The sequence below is a fragment of the Pelmatolapia mariae genome, linkage group LG16_19, assembly GCF_036321145.2.
Source record: "Pelmatolapia mariae isolate MD_Pm_ZW linkage group LG16_19, Pm_UMD_F_2, whole genome shotgun sequence".
NCBI classification, from domain to species: Eukaryota; Metazoa; Chordata; class Actinopteri; order Cichliformes; family Cichlidae; genus Pelmatolapia; species Pelmatolapia mariae.
Genome location: NC_086241.1, coordinates 54,924,080 through 54,941,050, shown reverse-complemented (window position 1 = coordinate 54,941,050; position 16,971 = coordinate 54,924,080). Strand labels below are relative to the sequence as shown.

Here is a 16,971-nt window from a genome sequence, read left to right as displayed (position 1 = left end):
AGAATCTGCCCTCTGGATCTATAACTGTATCGAGTACTGTGAAATTAATTTTTTTATGGATTAAAATTGCTACTCCCCTTTGTCTAGAATTATAACAAGCTGAGAACACATTAGGAAACTCAGGTGTTTTAAGTTCATTCGAACCTCTAAGAGGTCTGTGGGTCTCTTGTAAAAGGACAACATCTGCCTGTAGTTTTTTGAGTTGGTTAAATATTTTTAACCTCTTTTCTCTGGAGCCAGCTCCATTTACATTCCATGTAACGAATCTTAGTGCACCCATAGATGTCTGTGTATAACTAGGGGTGTGGCAGCGGTTGACTGTCACCATGTGTGTTTAAGAATGTCACGTTCTCTTTAGCAGAGAAAGGCAGCAGGTGTATAGTTCAAGGCAACACACCCTTGGTAATTTGTTTTAGATATCTGGTCTTTTACAGGAAAGCCAGCCACCCACCTGTTCTGCTTCTGATTGCAAAGTTGATAAAGGCACATTAGTAGGAAGGGCAGCTCTTGTAGGACACATTTAGTGACAGTATAGAAGCCTCTGACACTGTTAAGCAATCCAATGCACCAGTGCTGTAAAGAAACCCTAGACATAATAATGATTAACTGTTGTGCAACACTGAGGTGTGTTGATTCACCTATGATCATTTCCTCCACTCTGCACACTGTATATGGAATAGACAGAACCACGTTTGTGGTCTCTTTTTGACTTCATGCTGGACCTCATGTGAATTAAATTTTTAGCTATGAACCTCCCAGAGGCTTATACTTACCTCTGATCTGCTCTGTACTTGCCCATCTGCATGATGCAGACTAGAAGAGCAGTGATGGAGGAGAAAGTGGTGTTCCAGTTCTTGTGGCAAAGTTCCTCTTTAAGGAATCAGCCTGAACATACAGGAAATCCAATGGCACCGCTGTTGCTAGGCAGCGGGGGGGGGCAGGAGGAGGGGTAAGGGGTGCATCCAGAGAGGGGTAGAAGGGGGGTGTTCAGCAAGCCACCGAGGGTGTCACCATGGTGATTTGGCATCCGAATGTTGCGGTCAGAGACCTGGGCTACAGAAAAAGAGAAGTGAACCAGAGGCTGCGGCCAGAGAAGCAGCAAATACCACCACACAGCAAAGTGTTAGCCGAGCTGTGTGGCTCCAAGCTCCATCACGAAGTCACGTCAGTGTCTGTGCAGATAAATGATGACTTTCAAAAAAAAAAAAAAGTACAGAAGCTTTGCTGCATGTCACCCCCTCCCAACCTTTCTGTGGCTCCCTCCATCTGCCATGTGTGGGTGTGTAAAAGGCAAATTGCAAAAAAACCAAAAAAGCATAAAAGAAAGAAAGAAATTGTTATGACCACTAGAGGTGGGAAACGGATAGTAATTTCATTCACTTCACACGGAGTCATGAAATAATCACTCTAGTAAGTCAGATTAGTTGCTGTATTTGGAGCGTGTGCACTTTCTGCTAATATTTGGCACCAGAATGTTAATAATTGTATCACAAGAGGAAGCGGTGTGATGATGCATCAAGATTTCAAAATGTTGTCCCACCCCTGGTTGACCACACGTGTAGTTTTTATTAGTGGTAGGTCTTTTTAGAAGCAGTAGCAGCTCTCTATGGATTTGCTGTGACCTTGTGCCAAAAACAGATACCAGAGGTCACCATGAAGCCTTGTTTTTGTTCCTTGATTAAATGGCTCTAAAAATCGACGGGTATCAAAATTTGCTGGAATTCATCCTAGCCTTGCATTGTTACAAAGATTTGTGTGCGTCGTGTATATGCACTCACACACGCGTGCATTGTCAGTGTTCGTGCGCTGAAGATGGTCTTCTCCACCCACATCCTGCCCACTGAGGCTGAGCACCCACATGTATGCCCTTCACAAGCTTACCACATTCTTCCTCTCACTCAAAAAACACACACACATACACACACACACACACACACTGAACATGCAACATATTTCACCCATAGAGAAAAGTGGTTGCACAACACCCTACTCAGCTGTGATGACCCACTGCCAGGAATTATGCTGTACCGCTACAGTCCTTCCGCTAGTACTAAGTAAAATATGTATGTGAGGGTTTTTTGTTCTTTTTTTTTTTTTTTTTCTTTTCTCGAATACCACAGGAAAACATCCGCATCTAATTTAGAACTGGCAGGAAGTTTTCTCTTATCTGTTTTGTACACATGGGTTTTGTTGGCCAGTGGAGTTTCACAGCCTCACTCTGACCGATGATGTCGTTTTCTATGAGACATCTCCAAGCTGTGAAGAAGAGTAGTTTAAAGTAGCCATTTGACATTTTATGAAATATGCCTTTTATTCTCTTTTGCTGTGAATTTGATAAAAGTCTACCAAATGTATTTGTAGATTGATGTAACTCAACAGGCCAGAAGTTGGTTACACACATCTCACCTCACTCTTACAAATAAAGACTCACTTTCCAAAACAGCCAGCCACTCCTTTAGGACACATCAGGAGTGGGCTTTTTTTTTTTTTTTTAATTTTAATTTTAAACTGGCAGCACCCAGAGATGAGCACCCATCAGGCTTCTTTCTAGCCTGTGAGAAACAAGCCCATAGAGAAGTAAAGCATGTATTCATGTTTGTATTCAAATATCCAGGCACACACACAATACGTTCCTTTGCTTTGTTGAAGTGTGTGTCGTAAGCTTTTAGTATGTGGGCCAGCCTTCCCTGTCCTGAACCCCTGTGCCTTTGAGGGCGGAAGTGCATGGATCCCTGATGTTGGTGTGGAGCCAGGTTGCCCGTGGCTCCGCACCACCTACAACGCCCTCTCTGCATTCCTCCCCCTTCTCGTCTCCTCCCTCAAACAGCCACATCTCTAGGGTCAGATCAGCTCCAGATTGGCCCCCACGCATGCCTTTGAATGGTGGGGGCTTGGGCAAGCACTTTAAAAGGAAGCCCAAGTCTGTTTCCCATTTGCCCCGCCGCCCCTCGCTTCTTTCTCTCTTTCTCTCACATACACATACAGCTGTCATCTGGCTTTTTAAGTTCTCTGCTGCATTTCTCCAGCTGGAGCTGGTTTATGACATTCCCTCGGCAGACTCTTTGGCCTCTCGCTCCCTCTCCCCCCTCTCTCTCTCGCACTAGCTCTCTCAGACGCGCACACACAAATACAGCACAATCTCATTTTTTCCTGCTCTGTTCTTTCTCTTCCCTCTGCCTCCAATGTCTCCTGTTCCTCACATTCCCCTGCAGATGCTGTCGATGTGTGTTGCACCACTTGGTATGTTTGGAGGCAATGAAGGAACAAAGTCACACACACGCACACAGACCATGTGTTAGCAGTCTGTGGGGTGGGTGGGGTAGGGGGCTAGTGGAGGAGAGGGGGGGGGGAAGGGGGGGAGTCAAAGGAAGCATCTCTTAGCAACCACAGGACAGTAATTACTGTAGCAGCAGCTGGGAGCAAACCAGATTTCCGCTGTGCGTTAAAGCACTGGCGTGGGCTACTTTACACACGGCACTGACTAACTACAGCCAGCACCACCTCCACACAGAAAAGAGAGAGGGAGAGAAGGTGGGAGAAGAGAGGAGGACTAACCCTGCCTTGATGAGGTCGAGATGTGTGTGGGGGGAAAAAGAGGGTCAGCTAGCCAGTGCATACGAGGCTCGAATACGGTCCGATCGAACTCGAAGACGCCTCGGCATGCGTCCATCTGTGTTTGTGTATTTTCGGTTGCGACACGCAGAGAGAAAGAACCTTCAGTTTAGCGGGGTCACTTTGAGACATCACAGGAGCGTTTAGAAATAGGCAGGCGCGTCCGTGAATGTGAAGTTTAGCCACGTTTTGAGGGCGACCGGTGCACAGTTCTGCTTATTTTCCCGTATCTTGCGTGAACGTTTGAATAAGCTGGAAGTTGTGAACATAGTTGCACTGAAATCAAGCTCCACAAAATAGGCTCTTAACATAATAACTATCCTCCCCCAACTCTCATCACCTCTGCATGCATGAATCATGAAAATCACTGCTGCTTTTGATTTTTGTTGCCATGAGTACTTAAAGTATGAGGCTATTGCTGCTGGAGGCTCCTTTTTTAAATATAATTTCTATAGATGTGTAAAAATATTTTCCTGCATTTGATGTCCTCTGTGTCATTCACAAGATGTTATTTATAGGCCGATTGATGTCAACAGTGAGCTTTATTCTTGTAATTGTTGGAAGGAATTAATTGTTCACTTTCACGTTGCAGCGCATGGTTTCCAACATTTCTCTTTTTTTTCGGCATTGTCAAGAGCCTTTTTAGGCCAGTGTTTGTAGATTTTTGCATCAGCTAAAATGTTTGTGGGAACACAGGCAAGGCTGATGGGAACTCTGAGTTCTTAACAGAAGGGCCTTGAGTCATCTACACAGCTCAGTCATTTGGACAAGCGTGGGTGCAGGATGCCCCCTGGTGGTTAAAGTGGAACACACACATGCGCGCGCACACACACACACACACACACACACACACACACGACAGCCTACACACACTGAGTCAAAGCTGTTGTAATCATGAAAACTGAACTGATTGACCATTACAGCTTTTAACAGTGAAGCAGTATCGTGAAAAGTGAGAATGGCTTTTTTTGGGGGGGGGGGTGTTTAACAAAAAAATTTGATAATTTGCAGAATTTTTGGTAAGCAAAGTGACTAAAAATAATTACAAAAGTTGTTATTGCATCATCAGAGTGTTAATTCACTAGATTTTCTTTGTGATGCATTACTAAGGAAGAAATTTGAACATGTTTTAAGTTTCATCCTGTTTCACATACTTACCTGATTCTGTATGCCTGTAGGTGTGTGATGAGCCTCCTTCCATCTGTACCCCGATGAAAGAGCCCTTCTCTCCTCTGAACAATGTCGTCTCCACCGAGCCATTCAGGGGCTGCTACGTTCGCGCCCAGCCCTTTGACGAGTTCCCCTCCAGCAACAGGCGCTACCTGCCTCCACAGGTCTGCCTTTGCCTTACTGGCTTATATCAATATATAATTCTTTAAATTAAGGTACTTTTTATGTAGTATTTTCCACAAAGTGTTGATTTCTAGTCTTTCTAGCAATCTGACTTCTTATTCCTCTTTTGATTTTCCTCTTTAAGTCGACTCGCCGTGTCAGTTTTCGCATGGATGAAGAAGAGATCGTCCGCATCAACCCACGCAAAGACGTGCTCATCCGTGGCTACGAGGACTACCGTCACCCTGTCATGTGGAAACCTGAACCTGACCGTGAGGACCTGGACTTCCCCACTGCATTTCACAAACTGGACAGTAAGAAGTGCGAGTACCTCTTCCCCGATGGCCCCGGTGGAGACTCCCACTCAGGCCCCGGAATGGGTATAGGAACAGGTATAGGGCTTGGGCTGGGCAAGGACACGGCCATCAAGACTCAGCCGTCGCCCCTCATGAAGTCCAAAAAGAGCAGACGGCGGCGAGAGGACGGTGAGCGTTCACGGTGCATCTACTGTCGGGAGATGTTCAACCATGAAGACAACTGGCGGGGGCAGTGCCAGGATGCCCCCGACCCAATAAAACAGTGCATTTACAAAGTCAGCTGTATGCTATGCGCCGAGAGCATGCTGTATCACTGCATGTCTGACTCAGAGGGTGACTTCTCAGACCCCTGTTCATGTGACACTTCTGACGAGCAGTTCTGTCTGCGCTGGCTGGCCCTGGTGGCGCTCTCGTTTATCGCACCCTGCATGTGCTGCTACCTGCCTCTGCGCGCGTGCCACCACTGTGGCGAGGCCTGCCGCTGCTGTGGGGGCAAGCACAAGGCCGCGGGGTGACCCGACACCGGACACTGGGACGCCATCAAAGCTAGCAAACAAAGGAAGTGGATAAAAGCGGAAAATTATAAGCTGGCATCCTTTTTTCATTCCCCTCTCAGACGGGGTGATATGTTGTTGATCCCCACTTTGAGGGCTTTTGGAGATTTCAGTTTGTGTTTGTCGCCGACAAGCAGCAGCGGAAGACAAAACCATATGCTTTGTGGGGGGTAGGGGGGCTCTGAGCATCAAGCTAAGCTCAGGAGCTTAAGCTGAGGAGAAGAAGAGGAGGAGGAGAAGTCACGATTAATAGACTTGGAGATGTTACTACACACATCTGCACATACAAACACACACACCTCTCTCACATTCACACTGATAAGCCAGGCCACAAATATCAGACTTCTAGTACAAGTTATGTGTAACTTCATGAAGGAAAATTGTCTTTTGTACAGAGAGCGACGATTTCACGACAAAAAAAAGAAAAAGAAATCAAAACTATTCTGCGCTGAGGAAAAAACGTACTTGCTGTTTGGGTATGCTAAAAGGGATATGTTTTTGCTTGTTTGTGAATTTGCAGTTAGGTAACAGTGGCCTTTCCTTCATGGCTTAAGCATTCGCTGACAATGTAATTATTAGACGGAGAAAAGTGCACTATAAAATGATATTCCCCCCGAGTAAAGGTAATCCTCTGAAATTCTTGTGGTATATTAACCACCGTGTTCTATTGTAATTTTAATGCTTGAGAGTAGTTGCTGTGGTGGATGTCTGGCCATTTGATTTCCTTCTTTCCTTTCCATCACTTTTTTTTAAGCAGAGTAACAGATTGATTTTGAAGGTCCACCTTGGCACAGCTTGCACAGTTCATTTAAAAGACGTTAAAATGACTAACTTGCCTTCCTGAGGTGATTTAGATCGTTTGATTGCATTCCAAAATAAAGGGATCGATTCTACGATTAGAAGGGAAAAATATGGTAACAACTTCACTACATTAAACACCCCCTCCCCCCCATATATTTTTATTTCCTCATAAGAAAATTGCATTTTAGAACCTCTTGAACCATATAAATAGAAACCAACACACAACAGTTTCATTTACTTCAGTGAATCTCAGTTATAGTCCAGTTATTTACTGCTGTAGTGAAATTGGTGTTTTTTTTTTTTGTTTGTTGTTATTTTTTTTCTTATTATTTTCCTGCTCATTTTTTACAATTAGTTCTTAATCAAGTGTTAAAATGTTGCTCAACCAGCAAGTTTTGTTTTGGTGAGGTAAGGGGTTACGGTGCTCCTTGGTTAAAATGACATGGCACTTAAATTAGACTATTCTTTGACTGATAAAACTCCAGATTTTGGAATTAGTCTGTTTCAAAAATTAAGTTAACATCCTTTTTTTTTTTCTTTAGTGGGTTAAAAATAAAAAAGACAAAAAACCAAAATAACAACCCTCTTTTTAAAGCACTGCTCTCCAAGCTTTGGTTGCAGCACCCTCTTCAAATTCCCTTGTTTGACCTCTGAATCTTTCTGTTTTTCCCCTTCAAATGTTGTGCAAATGTGGTATTACATTGTTCCTTGAAAGTTAGTCCACTCCTTCCACGAATGAATGAACGAACGAACGATTGAAGGAATGAATGCATTGTTTTGGGAATGCTGAGCATCTCAGCTATTAAACCCTGAGATGTTCTGTATGTGTGTGTGTGTGTGTGTGTGCATAGGTCTGCATACGCAGAGGTGGTTTTATGTTACATAACGTCACCGGTGACTACGTGATTCAGGCTTTGACTCATAACAGTACTGACCACCATCCTGCTTTTGGAAGCCCTGGCTTCAGAGTAAACAAAGAAATGAAATGCACTCATCGGCTTTCTTGCCAAGTTAGATTGAGAAGAGTGACGCTCGTTCTGTTAATATGAAGACTGAAAGCAGGTGGAAGCAGCTAACCGATATCTCCAAATTGCATTAATCCCTTTTTCCCTTTAAATAAAAAAAAAGTAATCAAAAAGCGCATTTAAAAAAAAAAAAGAAAAAGGAATTACAGAAATATGGATGCACGGATGTTTAAAAATAAATTGGCCAACGCCAGCATGATATTTTTCCACATTTTAATGTGTTTTTATTATTATTTATTCCCGTCTTTGTCCAGGGAAACAAAGAAATCTTCACCCTAAATAAGACTGTTAAAAAGCTTCTTCATCACATTGTTTTTTTTTGTTTTGTTTTTTTTAATACACACACAAGGGGAAAAAAAGCAGCGGCGTGGAGACCAGAGATTATGGAATGTCAGTGAAATTCGGAGTCTTGTAGTGATGACAGATGGAATAACAGTTAGCGGTGCGAAATGGCTAGAGGCAACAATTTGAAACAACTACCAATGGGATGGCAAAGGATACTGCTGACTGACAAAAGATAGGGCAGGAAATAAGGTTTCCTATGCAACCAGTGTCTGAAAAGTCTGCTAGCAGCTGTCAGCTGCAAAGCGAGAGGTGGCAAGCGAAAATCACTTTATATGTGGACAGGGCTATAGCCAAAATTAGTGACCAGAAATATTGTCCACTTGGATTTCCTGGTAGGCCAATATCGGTTGACGAGGGCAGCATGTCGACATCTGTAGTCCACTGCACAAACATGCTATGACCTGTAAATTGGTAACCTCAGGAGATGGATTATGTTTGCCTCAGTTTCCAGTCTTAACTACATGAATGAAGCTTCATATTTAGTAAACAGATGTGAATGATGATAATCTTCTGGTCTAACTCTTGGCAAGAAAGATACTATCCTGCACTCCTCACCCAAATGTCCAAATTTAAAACCCTTTGGGAAACAGTATCTACGTGGACTGTTTGGTAGTCTTACCCAACAGAATATTCAAAATTGAAGTTAACACTTCAAGTAGAGTAAAAGTTGCTACAAGAACAGCTTAGTTTGGACATCTGGCTGCAATAACCCAAATGCTCCCTAACTGCAAAGTGTAATCCACCTCAGTTTTTTTAATAGCAAATTTGGTACAACATCCAAATGCTGTTATTATCAGATATGCATGTTTTCCCACCTCCTGTCACTCCGAGTTTAAAAAAGGAAAAAAAAAAAAAAAGAGAGAGAGAGAGAAACCACACCTCACTTTGGAGTACAAGAGAACAATTTATCTTCCAGATTCCTCCCTAACCAATGCTCCCTTTACTTTCTATGCAAACCTTCGAATGTGGGGAAACGCATTGAACTCTTGGCGAACTGAGTCAGTGACTAGATGGGACATTTTAAATGCTATATATAGGTAGATGACAAACCCCTGGTACCAAACTCCAAACACCTGTAAATATGTAACACTATATTTAAGTACTGATAATAATCCCAGTTTTTTTTTTTTTTTTTTGTCTTTGAAATCTTAAAGATAGAGTTGTATTTATCGTTGCTGTCAGCATATACCGTAGCTTGAAATGACAGCATTTGTACATAGGTCACCTTTTAGTATTATTTCACATTGAAAAGTAGAGGGCGTTTGTGATGGAAATGACTATTGAGCTTCTAATAGAGTTTCTCTCTAGTTTTGTACGGTAGAAGGAAGGATAGTGCTAACACGGTACAGTAGTGGCAGTCCACTTGTTTTTAAAGTTTGATATATAAAAATATATATATATATAAATATACATACGTATAAAGCTGCTAGATACAATCACTAATTTTATTGTGTTGACAGAGAAAATCAGCTATGAACGACTGTTAAACCTTAATTCTCCAACAGCATATAACGACAACGGTCAGTTTTGAAATGTTTGATTGCTCTGTGTGATGAAGTGGACACTTGTGCATGTGTGTGGGTGCAAGAGTGTTACTATTTGTGCCCACGGGTGTGTGTTTGTATGTGTGTGCGTGCTAGATTCCAGGTAGGTTGGCGGTGTGCGTGTGTGTGTGTAACCAAATGTTTGGTTGGTTGTCTTTTTCTCCCATTGTAATCTGATTACCCTGCATTATTGCAAGCTGAACCAAGGTTTGATGAACCTGATTAAAACTTGCTGGCTGAGAAGCAAAATGTAGGACGTGCATTTATACAAAGTGTAGAGAATGCTGAAATAACACTTCTCATTCTGCATTAACCAGCACAGTGCAACTTCCTGTCATGTACTGTATTATATATGCAACATGTGTCTGTCTGCTTTAATATATATATATTTTTTTGACCTGCATTATATAAAGACTTCAGTTTTAACCACTTTGCTGCTAGTCTTTTATCCTCTTTCAATCTTGGAAACTGTGCATATCTTTGGGAATGCATACAAGTGTACATTCTTGACATTGTGTAGATTAAGAAAGATGAAAAAAAAAGCTATATAAACCTGTTTCTCTTCAGTGTATTGTTTTAAAAACGGTTACTTTTTACAGCAGTTGAGTGGTTATGTTTCAATTCTCCGATGCTTTGGTGCACTGATGATACTATATGTAAGCTTTTTTTCATCTTACAGCGCTCGATGTAACATTTACGTGATTAGTTCTAAATAGTGGAAGACATTTGTGTTTTGAAACTTGCAGTATAAATGGTACTATTCTTAACTATTCTGTAAAACACTGCCTGTTTTCTTACTTTTCGTTCTTTCACTTTCTCTATTTGTGCACATTTCTTTTTCCTGTGCATCCTTTTTTTTTTTTTTTCTTTTCTTTTAGTGCCATCTGCTTTCACATCCTGACAACCTCAAAAAAGTGCCTCACGTCCATCCTAGTTTCCATCTTAACGTCTCTTGTTCTGGTTTTATTGGTTTCTACACGTCTAGGTATTATCATGGTTCGAGAATACCAAGTATCTGTTGTAAAATTTATAGTACCAATAACTCATGTCATAGTTGTATTTTCTTTATACAGATGTAGCTCGTTACTTTTCATAAATATAATGTAAATATGCATACATATGTTTGTAACTGTTTTTATGTTACATCATACACTTGTAATTTGACATATCAAATAACATTATCATAATAAAATGGTGAGTTTTAATCTTTTGCCTGCACTTGATTGATTTGTTGATCACACCCAACGTATACAATGTTGCATAGAGAAGACAAAATATAAGAAGACATACATTTGGTGAACCGCAACATTAAATGGGTGGGGACCTCTGAAGATTGACAACCAAGACTTCAGCAACAGATCCTTTAGGTTCTATACGTTGTGAGGTGGGACCACAAAATGTAGAACTAGTTCAAGCCCAAAACCCATCTAGCCATCGATTCATCCGTCTTCTGTCACTTATCTGGGGCAGGGTTGATGGGTCAGCAGTCAAAGCAGAAATGTCCAGACCTCACTCTCTGCAGACATCTTCCCCAAGTCTTCCAGGAGGATACTGAGGCATTCCCAAGCCAGTTGAAAGATGTAATCTCTCAAGCATGTCCTGGATCTCCTCCCAATGGGACATGCCCAGGAGGCATCCTAATCAGATGTCTGAACCACGTTAACTGGCTCTTTTCGATGCAGAGGAGTAGCTGCTCTAGAATAATAGAATAGAATAGAATAGAATAATCCTTTAATTGTCCCACAAGGGGAAATTTGGTACTCTACTTTGAGTCTATGTCAGTGGTTGCAAAGGACGCTGTAGAAAAGACTTTATCAACAACTGAGAGACCCAATGTGCTAAATTCCTACAAAATTCACAGCAACGTCTGCCGGTAATTGTATGCAATAGAAATATGAGCTGGTTCTCAGAAGCCATGCAGGCAGAATTGTTTCTGTGGAAAATATAATGGGCCTTTTAACATCTTGTTGTCTTCAATGACGTTCCTCAAAAAGATTCCTGATTAATGTTTTAAAAATGTATTTTTCTTTCTTTTTTTCTAAATCTTTAGAACTTGCTAAGATTTAAAAAATTTATTCTCACTTAGATGGGCAATAGTATAATTAACAGTTATGTTGATAGGATTACAGACTCATCATTATCCTGCAGAATAAGGCTTCCACTATCAGGAAAAGCAGTTGTCATAAGTGGTTGTTAGTGGTCTAGAACCCAGGACGTACCCACATGGAAGCCAGGACAAAGTTTCCCAGCAGAACATTCCCTAGAGCATCACACTGCCTCCACGATGTTGGCTGTTTCCTTTGGTGCATCCAGCTGCCATCACTTTCATCATACCAGTCGGCTGACAGTTCAGTTCTGATGCTGATGGCCCCATTGTAGATGCTTTCAGGAGTGGAGGATACCCAGCCTGAGAAGTCTGATAGGTCTGGAGTCTGGTTTCACTCCAGTCATTACACTTTCCCTAATTCTGTGGTGGTATTCAGTATTGATATTTAGTCCTTGGTCAAAACTTGCTATGCCATGCAAACAGCATTGTTTTGATATTGTTGGTTGCATGAATTATTTGGTTCACTCTGTATCCCTGCATGAACCAAATTCACAACACGTGTACCAATTCTAATTCTGACAAAATGTAAATTTTTACAAAAATTATGTAACAGCTGATGGAAATACAATCAGTTGTCTGCCTCATATTATCATAACCTTAACAGACGCTTTATTAGTTCCACCTTTATAGTGCTGGTTAGACCTCTTTTACCTTCAGAACTGCCTCAATTTTTCGAGGCACATTCCACTGTAATTTTGGTCTATATTTACAGGCTAGCACAGGTGTAGGCAACCCCAGGCCTTGAGTGCCAGTGTCCTGCAGGTTTTAGATGTGTACTTGATCCAACACAGCTGATTCAAATAGCTAAATTACCTCCTCAACATGTCTTGAAATTCTCCAGAGGCCTGGTAAAGAACTAATCATTTGATTCCGGTGTGCTGACCCAGGGTGATATCTAAAACCTGCAGGACACCGGTACTCGAGGCCTGGAGTTGCCCACCCCTGCACTGGACTGATCAATACTCAGTCTGTTTCCAGTGGGTCCCACTACTTCTTTGCCAAACTGAAAGCTGGCAAAACTCACCAAAATCCTTCATTAGGTCTTTATACTTGTCCATCTACACCATTTTATTTTAGGAAGAGGCTGCTCAGCCAGCCTTTGGTTTCAGAAGTAATGATTCAAAAGTGGAAAAATATGTTTATTTACACTTTAAAATAGAGGATTTCAGTTTTGACCTTATATAATTGTATAAATATCCTCAGCTTTAATAATAAACATCAATAAAAGTGACTCAGAAATGCAGTCACTGTGAGCACAGCGATGAGAGGGCCCTGCAGCAGTCCCACCAGGACGTCGCTCGGGTGGTGTTTGTAGTCAGAGACGCGCGTGTATCCCACATACAGAGAGAACGACACCAGGAAGAACTGGATGGTGGGTCGAACCAGTCTCGTCCATTTCCCCTGCATCCTGGCCTGGACATAGAGCTTTACACACAAAAGTACAGATTCAAGCTCAACTTAAAGGTTACATGACATAAAAGAACCAATTTTTGTAAAAAGAACAAGAAAACAAACAAGACAACCCCAGGTTAAGATTGGAGCCATTTATCTATAGCTACAATCTTTTTCGGACCATTCCCTGTAAACCCTAGACATGGGTTCAAAGTCCCTTAAATGACCTTTCTCTTCCATTCTGATGCTAAATTTGGTCATAGGTCTAAATGCCTAAATGAGCTGCTGCCATATAATTGGCTGATTAGATATTAGCATTTGTATTTGTCATCTATTTTCCGCCATCAATGCACAAAGTTTATTGTTTTAACTTTAACAATATATACCTCTAATTTTGGAAATAGACACGCTTTGCTTACAGTTTTGCTAAAACTGGCGGAACCTAGGCGGAACCAAATTTGCGGAACGTAATTCCGAAATTCGCCCGTTTCATTCCGGGTCATTGTCTTGGTCGGACCACAGTGGAGGCGGATATCCACGATAACGGAATGAATGGATGCTAAAGCCCCCTGTGCTGTCATGTTTTAAGTAGATACACGCGCGTGAAACAGCTCGCGGCTTCAGCGATGGAGTGTGACATTTTGGACTCGTTAGAGCAGCTTGGGTAAGCGAAGTCACTGCTAGCATAACTGTTTAGCTTCCACATCCTGCGGCGTGTTTTCAATCAAAATAAAGCAGCCGGTTGAGCCAAGACCCCCGTCTAACTCCTGGATGTGTTTGACTTTTGGCGATGTGTGCTGGTCCGTAGCTATGACGGCCCTCTGCTTGAGGAGAAGGCGTTGCTCAGAGCCGCAGAAGGAGGCCTGCAGTCGCCTGAATATGTGGACCTCTGCAAGTGGCTGTCAGCCAGGTTAAAGCCCCTGTGTGACCTGGAGGAGAGCATCACCTCAGGCCCAGGTGAGCAGCATCCATTCTCACCTTAATCTGATCTAAAAACAGTGTCTAATCTTTGCGCTCACATCTGTTTTGTTTGCTCTTCTCCTCCAAGACGATATGGACAGCCTCCGGCTGGAGATGAGTGGTCTGCTGAGGGAGCTGCACTGCCCCTGTGAAGTTTCAGGAATTCTCAAGGGCACTGGGCAGAAAACAAAAGACCATCTCAAGTTTGTCTGTATGTATCATTCTGTGTAATCCACTCTGTGGGCTGTAAACTGTAACTAAGTAGGAAGATTAGATTTTTGTGTCTGTTTTTCAGTGTTTTTAAGCTCTGAGCTTCAGGCCGCCCAGATTTTGAGAAGCAGGCAAGTCTCTGATAAACAAGGCCAGAGTCCAGTGAACCAGGAGCTCACAGCAATCTGTGAAACTCTGAAACTACCTGTTCCAAAGGGACAGGAGGCCACAGGAGTTTTCTCTCAACTTCAAAATAAGGTGAGGCTGTTTGAACTGCACGTGATTTCATTTAGGATGAGCAAGAATAAGGCACGATTTACTGGGCAAAATGTATGTGTAGCAGTAGCAGTGTGCACAATTCTTTTACGGTAATTGCAAAACAATCAAACAAAAAAAGAAAATGAACAAAGATCTGCTCCTCCTACTTTAACACAAGGCATGATGCAATCTTTAAAAAAAAAAAAAGTATTCTTCAGAAAAAGGAGGAAGCCGTAGATAAGAACCCACTCAGACACAGTGAGAACATGCAAACTCCACACAGAAAGGCCTTGGGGAGATGGTGTGGTCAAACCCAGGACCTTCTTGCTGTGAGGCAACTACCGTCCCACCCCTTCCAAAATAATCAGATTAACACATAAAAAAATCCTCTTGGGCGTGTAATTTAAATGTGTAGCACTCTCTGCTCATTATTATTAGGTGGCACAGACAGACATCGACACATTTCCTTCATTTTCTTCCTGCATTGCTTCATTAGCTGTCAATACTTGAGATAGCAAGTTAGAAGGAAATTGTTGTGTGTGATACATTAATCATTGTATTTTTACAACACTGTCTCTCTTTGATCGTTTTTTTTGTTGTTGTTTGTTTAACAGGTTGAAAACTTGCTTAAAACCCTTCCTGGTGCCTCTGTTGGAAACCCAGTGCTGAAGAAATCACTCAGTAGTGAACAGTGGGTATGTATATGATCGGCTAGTAGCTACACTGTACTGTGTATGTATCTGGTTGCGTTGTTGTTACAGGTCTCTTTTTAATGCTTGCAGGAAAAATTACAAAGCATCAACGCAACTCTATCATCGGAGTACGAATGTCGCCGCAGGATGCTGATCAAACGGCTCGACGTCACCGTTCAGTCATTTGGGTGGTCAGACAGAGCCAAGGTATGTTTACAGTCACACTTCAAACTAACGTCTGCTTGCTTGAAGAATGTTTTGTGGTTATTTGGCGAATAGCGAGAAGCATTCAGATAGTTGTGTTGTGTTTTAGGTGAAGGTGGACAGCATGGCAGGAGCCTACCAGCCTAAGAGACACTCTCTGAGGCCTCAGTCCTTTGTGGACATAGCGGCGCTGCTGGCTGCCAGAGAAGATCTCTGCAATGTGGTGAAGACCAGCAGTGGCTCGAGCAGGGAGAAGACCGCTTGTGCCGTCAACAAGGTGCAGCAAACGTTTCCCACGGCCAGAATAGTCGGGCCGATTTGGACGTTTTCTTCATAGACGTTCTGTTTAACCTGTCTTTGCAGATCTTGATGGGAAGAGTACCAGATCGAGGAGGACGTCCCTCAGAGATCGAAGCCCCGCCTCCTGAGATGCCCCCCTGGCAGAAAAGACAAGATGGCGGAGGTGGTGGCTGGGGAGGACGTGGCAGTGGTGGAGGAGGACGAGGTGGAGGAGCCTGGGGACAAGGAGGACGAGGTGGTGGAGGTGGATGGGGAGGAGGAGGAAGAGGAGGGGGTGGAGGTGGTTGGAGAGGAGGTGGGTGGAATCAAGGAGGACACGGCAGACACGGAGATTACGGAGGACACAGTGGGCATGGAGGGAAGCGAGGACGGTACCAGTATTAGCTTCCACTCATTGTCTTTTGATGGGTTTTGTTGTTGTTTTTGTTTTCTTGCGATACTAGACGTAGTTTTTCACATGACCTCAACTGTTTGTTTGTTTTTTATGGATGAGAGAACCTTTTAAAAATCTGATGGATGATTGTCAGTATTGGGTGGAAAACCTTAAGCTTTAATCTGTGCTCATCGTTTCCCCCCCCCCCTCACTATTGTCATCAGTGTTTTTAAAGTGAAAGTAGCACTCAGTACATGAGTTTTCACTCAAACAAAAGTGGCAAACACAAACACTGTGGCCATAATATTGCAGTTACACTCCAAATGAAGACTGCATTCTAAACACTGGCAAAGTGACTTTAAATGATAAATCCAGCTGAGATCCTTTTATATACTACAAAAACAAAAACATTCTGCAGCGTTCAGGTGTTAAGTATTTAGTGTTGCAGTAGTTGGACACAGCCTGCATCTTTAACATTGCTCAGCACATATACCATATCCATGCTTCAGAACAAAATGTAATTTCTTGCCTCTTGTGCATATTACTGTAAATATGCACATCTGGAATATTAAGAGGCAGATGGATTGAAGGATTTTTAAAACGATGACTGCATTTTAAATGTGACCTTTATAAATTAATAGCTCCCTATGCTGCATGGACTCTGATGACTGAAACCGCTGCTATCTGAATAACCTGATTACAATGAGGACAACTACACTGTAGTTCCATTGATTGATCCTTCAGTATGCCCCTTTAAGCACAGGAGACTGTTTTTATTTTTTCCCCTTCCAGGATCCTGTAATAGTTATTTATATAATGGTGAGAAGCCTTTTCTTGTTGTTTTTAATTAATAAACCTCTTTCAATTCTACAATCATGTTGTATTGAAATTATTAAAAAACAGCAGCAGTGGGTATAGCAAATTCCTACCACAAGGTGGCAGCCT

General features: G+C 42.4%; 2 protein-coding genes across 2 annotated transcripts in view; both read left to right on the top strand.

Moving 5' to 3' along the window:
* Nucleotides 1-10,721, top strand: part of spred1 (sprouty related EVH1 domain containing 1) — a 45,122-nt gene extending 34,401 nt beyond the window's left edge. The window contains exons 5-6 of the mRNA XM_063498015.1: nucleotides 4,791-4,946; nucleotides 5,090-10,721. Coding sequence (XP_063354085.1) covers nucleotides 4,791-4,946; nucleotides 5,090-5,776 — 843 coding nt within the window. The 3' untranslated portion in view covers nucleotides 5,777-10,721. The remainder of the gene's footprint in view (nucleotides 1-4,790; nucleotides 4,947-5,089) is intronic.
* A 2,810-nt stretch (nucleotides 10,722-13,531) lies between these two features.
* Nucleotides 13,532-16,881, top strand: fam98b (family with sequence similarity 98 member B). Its single transcript, XM_063496877.1, has 8 exons — nucleotides 13,532-13,693; nucleotides 13,838-13,986; nucleotides 14,078-14,200; nucleotides 14,285-14,457; nucleotides 15,072-15,152; nucleotides 15,240-15,356; nucleotides 15,463-15,630; nucleotides 15,717-16,881. Exons 1-8 carry the CDS (start codon nucleotides 13,656-13,658, stop codon nucleotides 16,035-16,037), a joined length of 1,170 nt encoding a protein of 389 aa, XP_063352947.1. The 5' UTR covers nucleotides 13,532-13,655; the 3' UTR covers nucleotides 16,038-16,881.
* The last annotated feature ends 90 nt before the right edge of the window (nucleotides 16,882-16,971 follow it).

Excerpts from the sequence above, each read along its gene's own strand:
- fam98b (XM_063496877.1), top strand. The coding sequence starts at position 13,656 with ATGGAGTGTGACATTTTGGACTCGTTAGAGCAGCTTGG. Across the intron at positions 13,987-14,077 it reads GAGCATCACCTCAGGCCCAG|ACGATATGGACAGCCTCCGG; the intron begins GTGAGCAGCATC and ends TTCTCCTCCAAG. Across the intron at positions 14,458-15,071 it reads TCTCTCAACTTCAAAATAAG|GTTGAAAACTTGCTTAAAAC; the intron begins GTGAGGCTGTTT and ends TTTGTTTAACAG.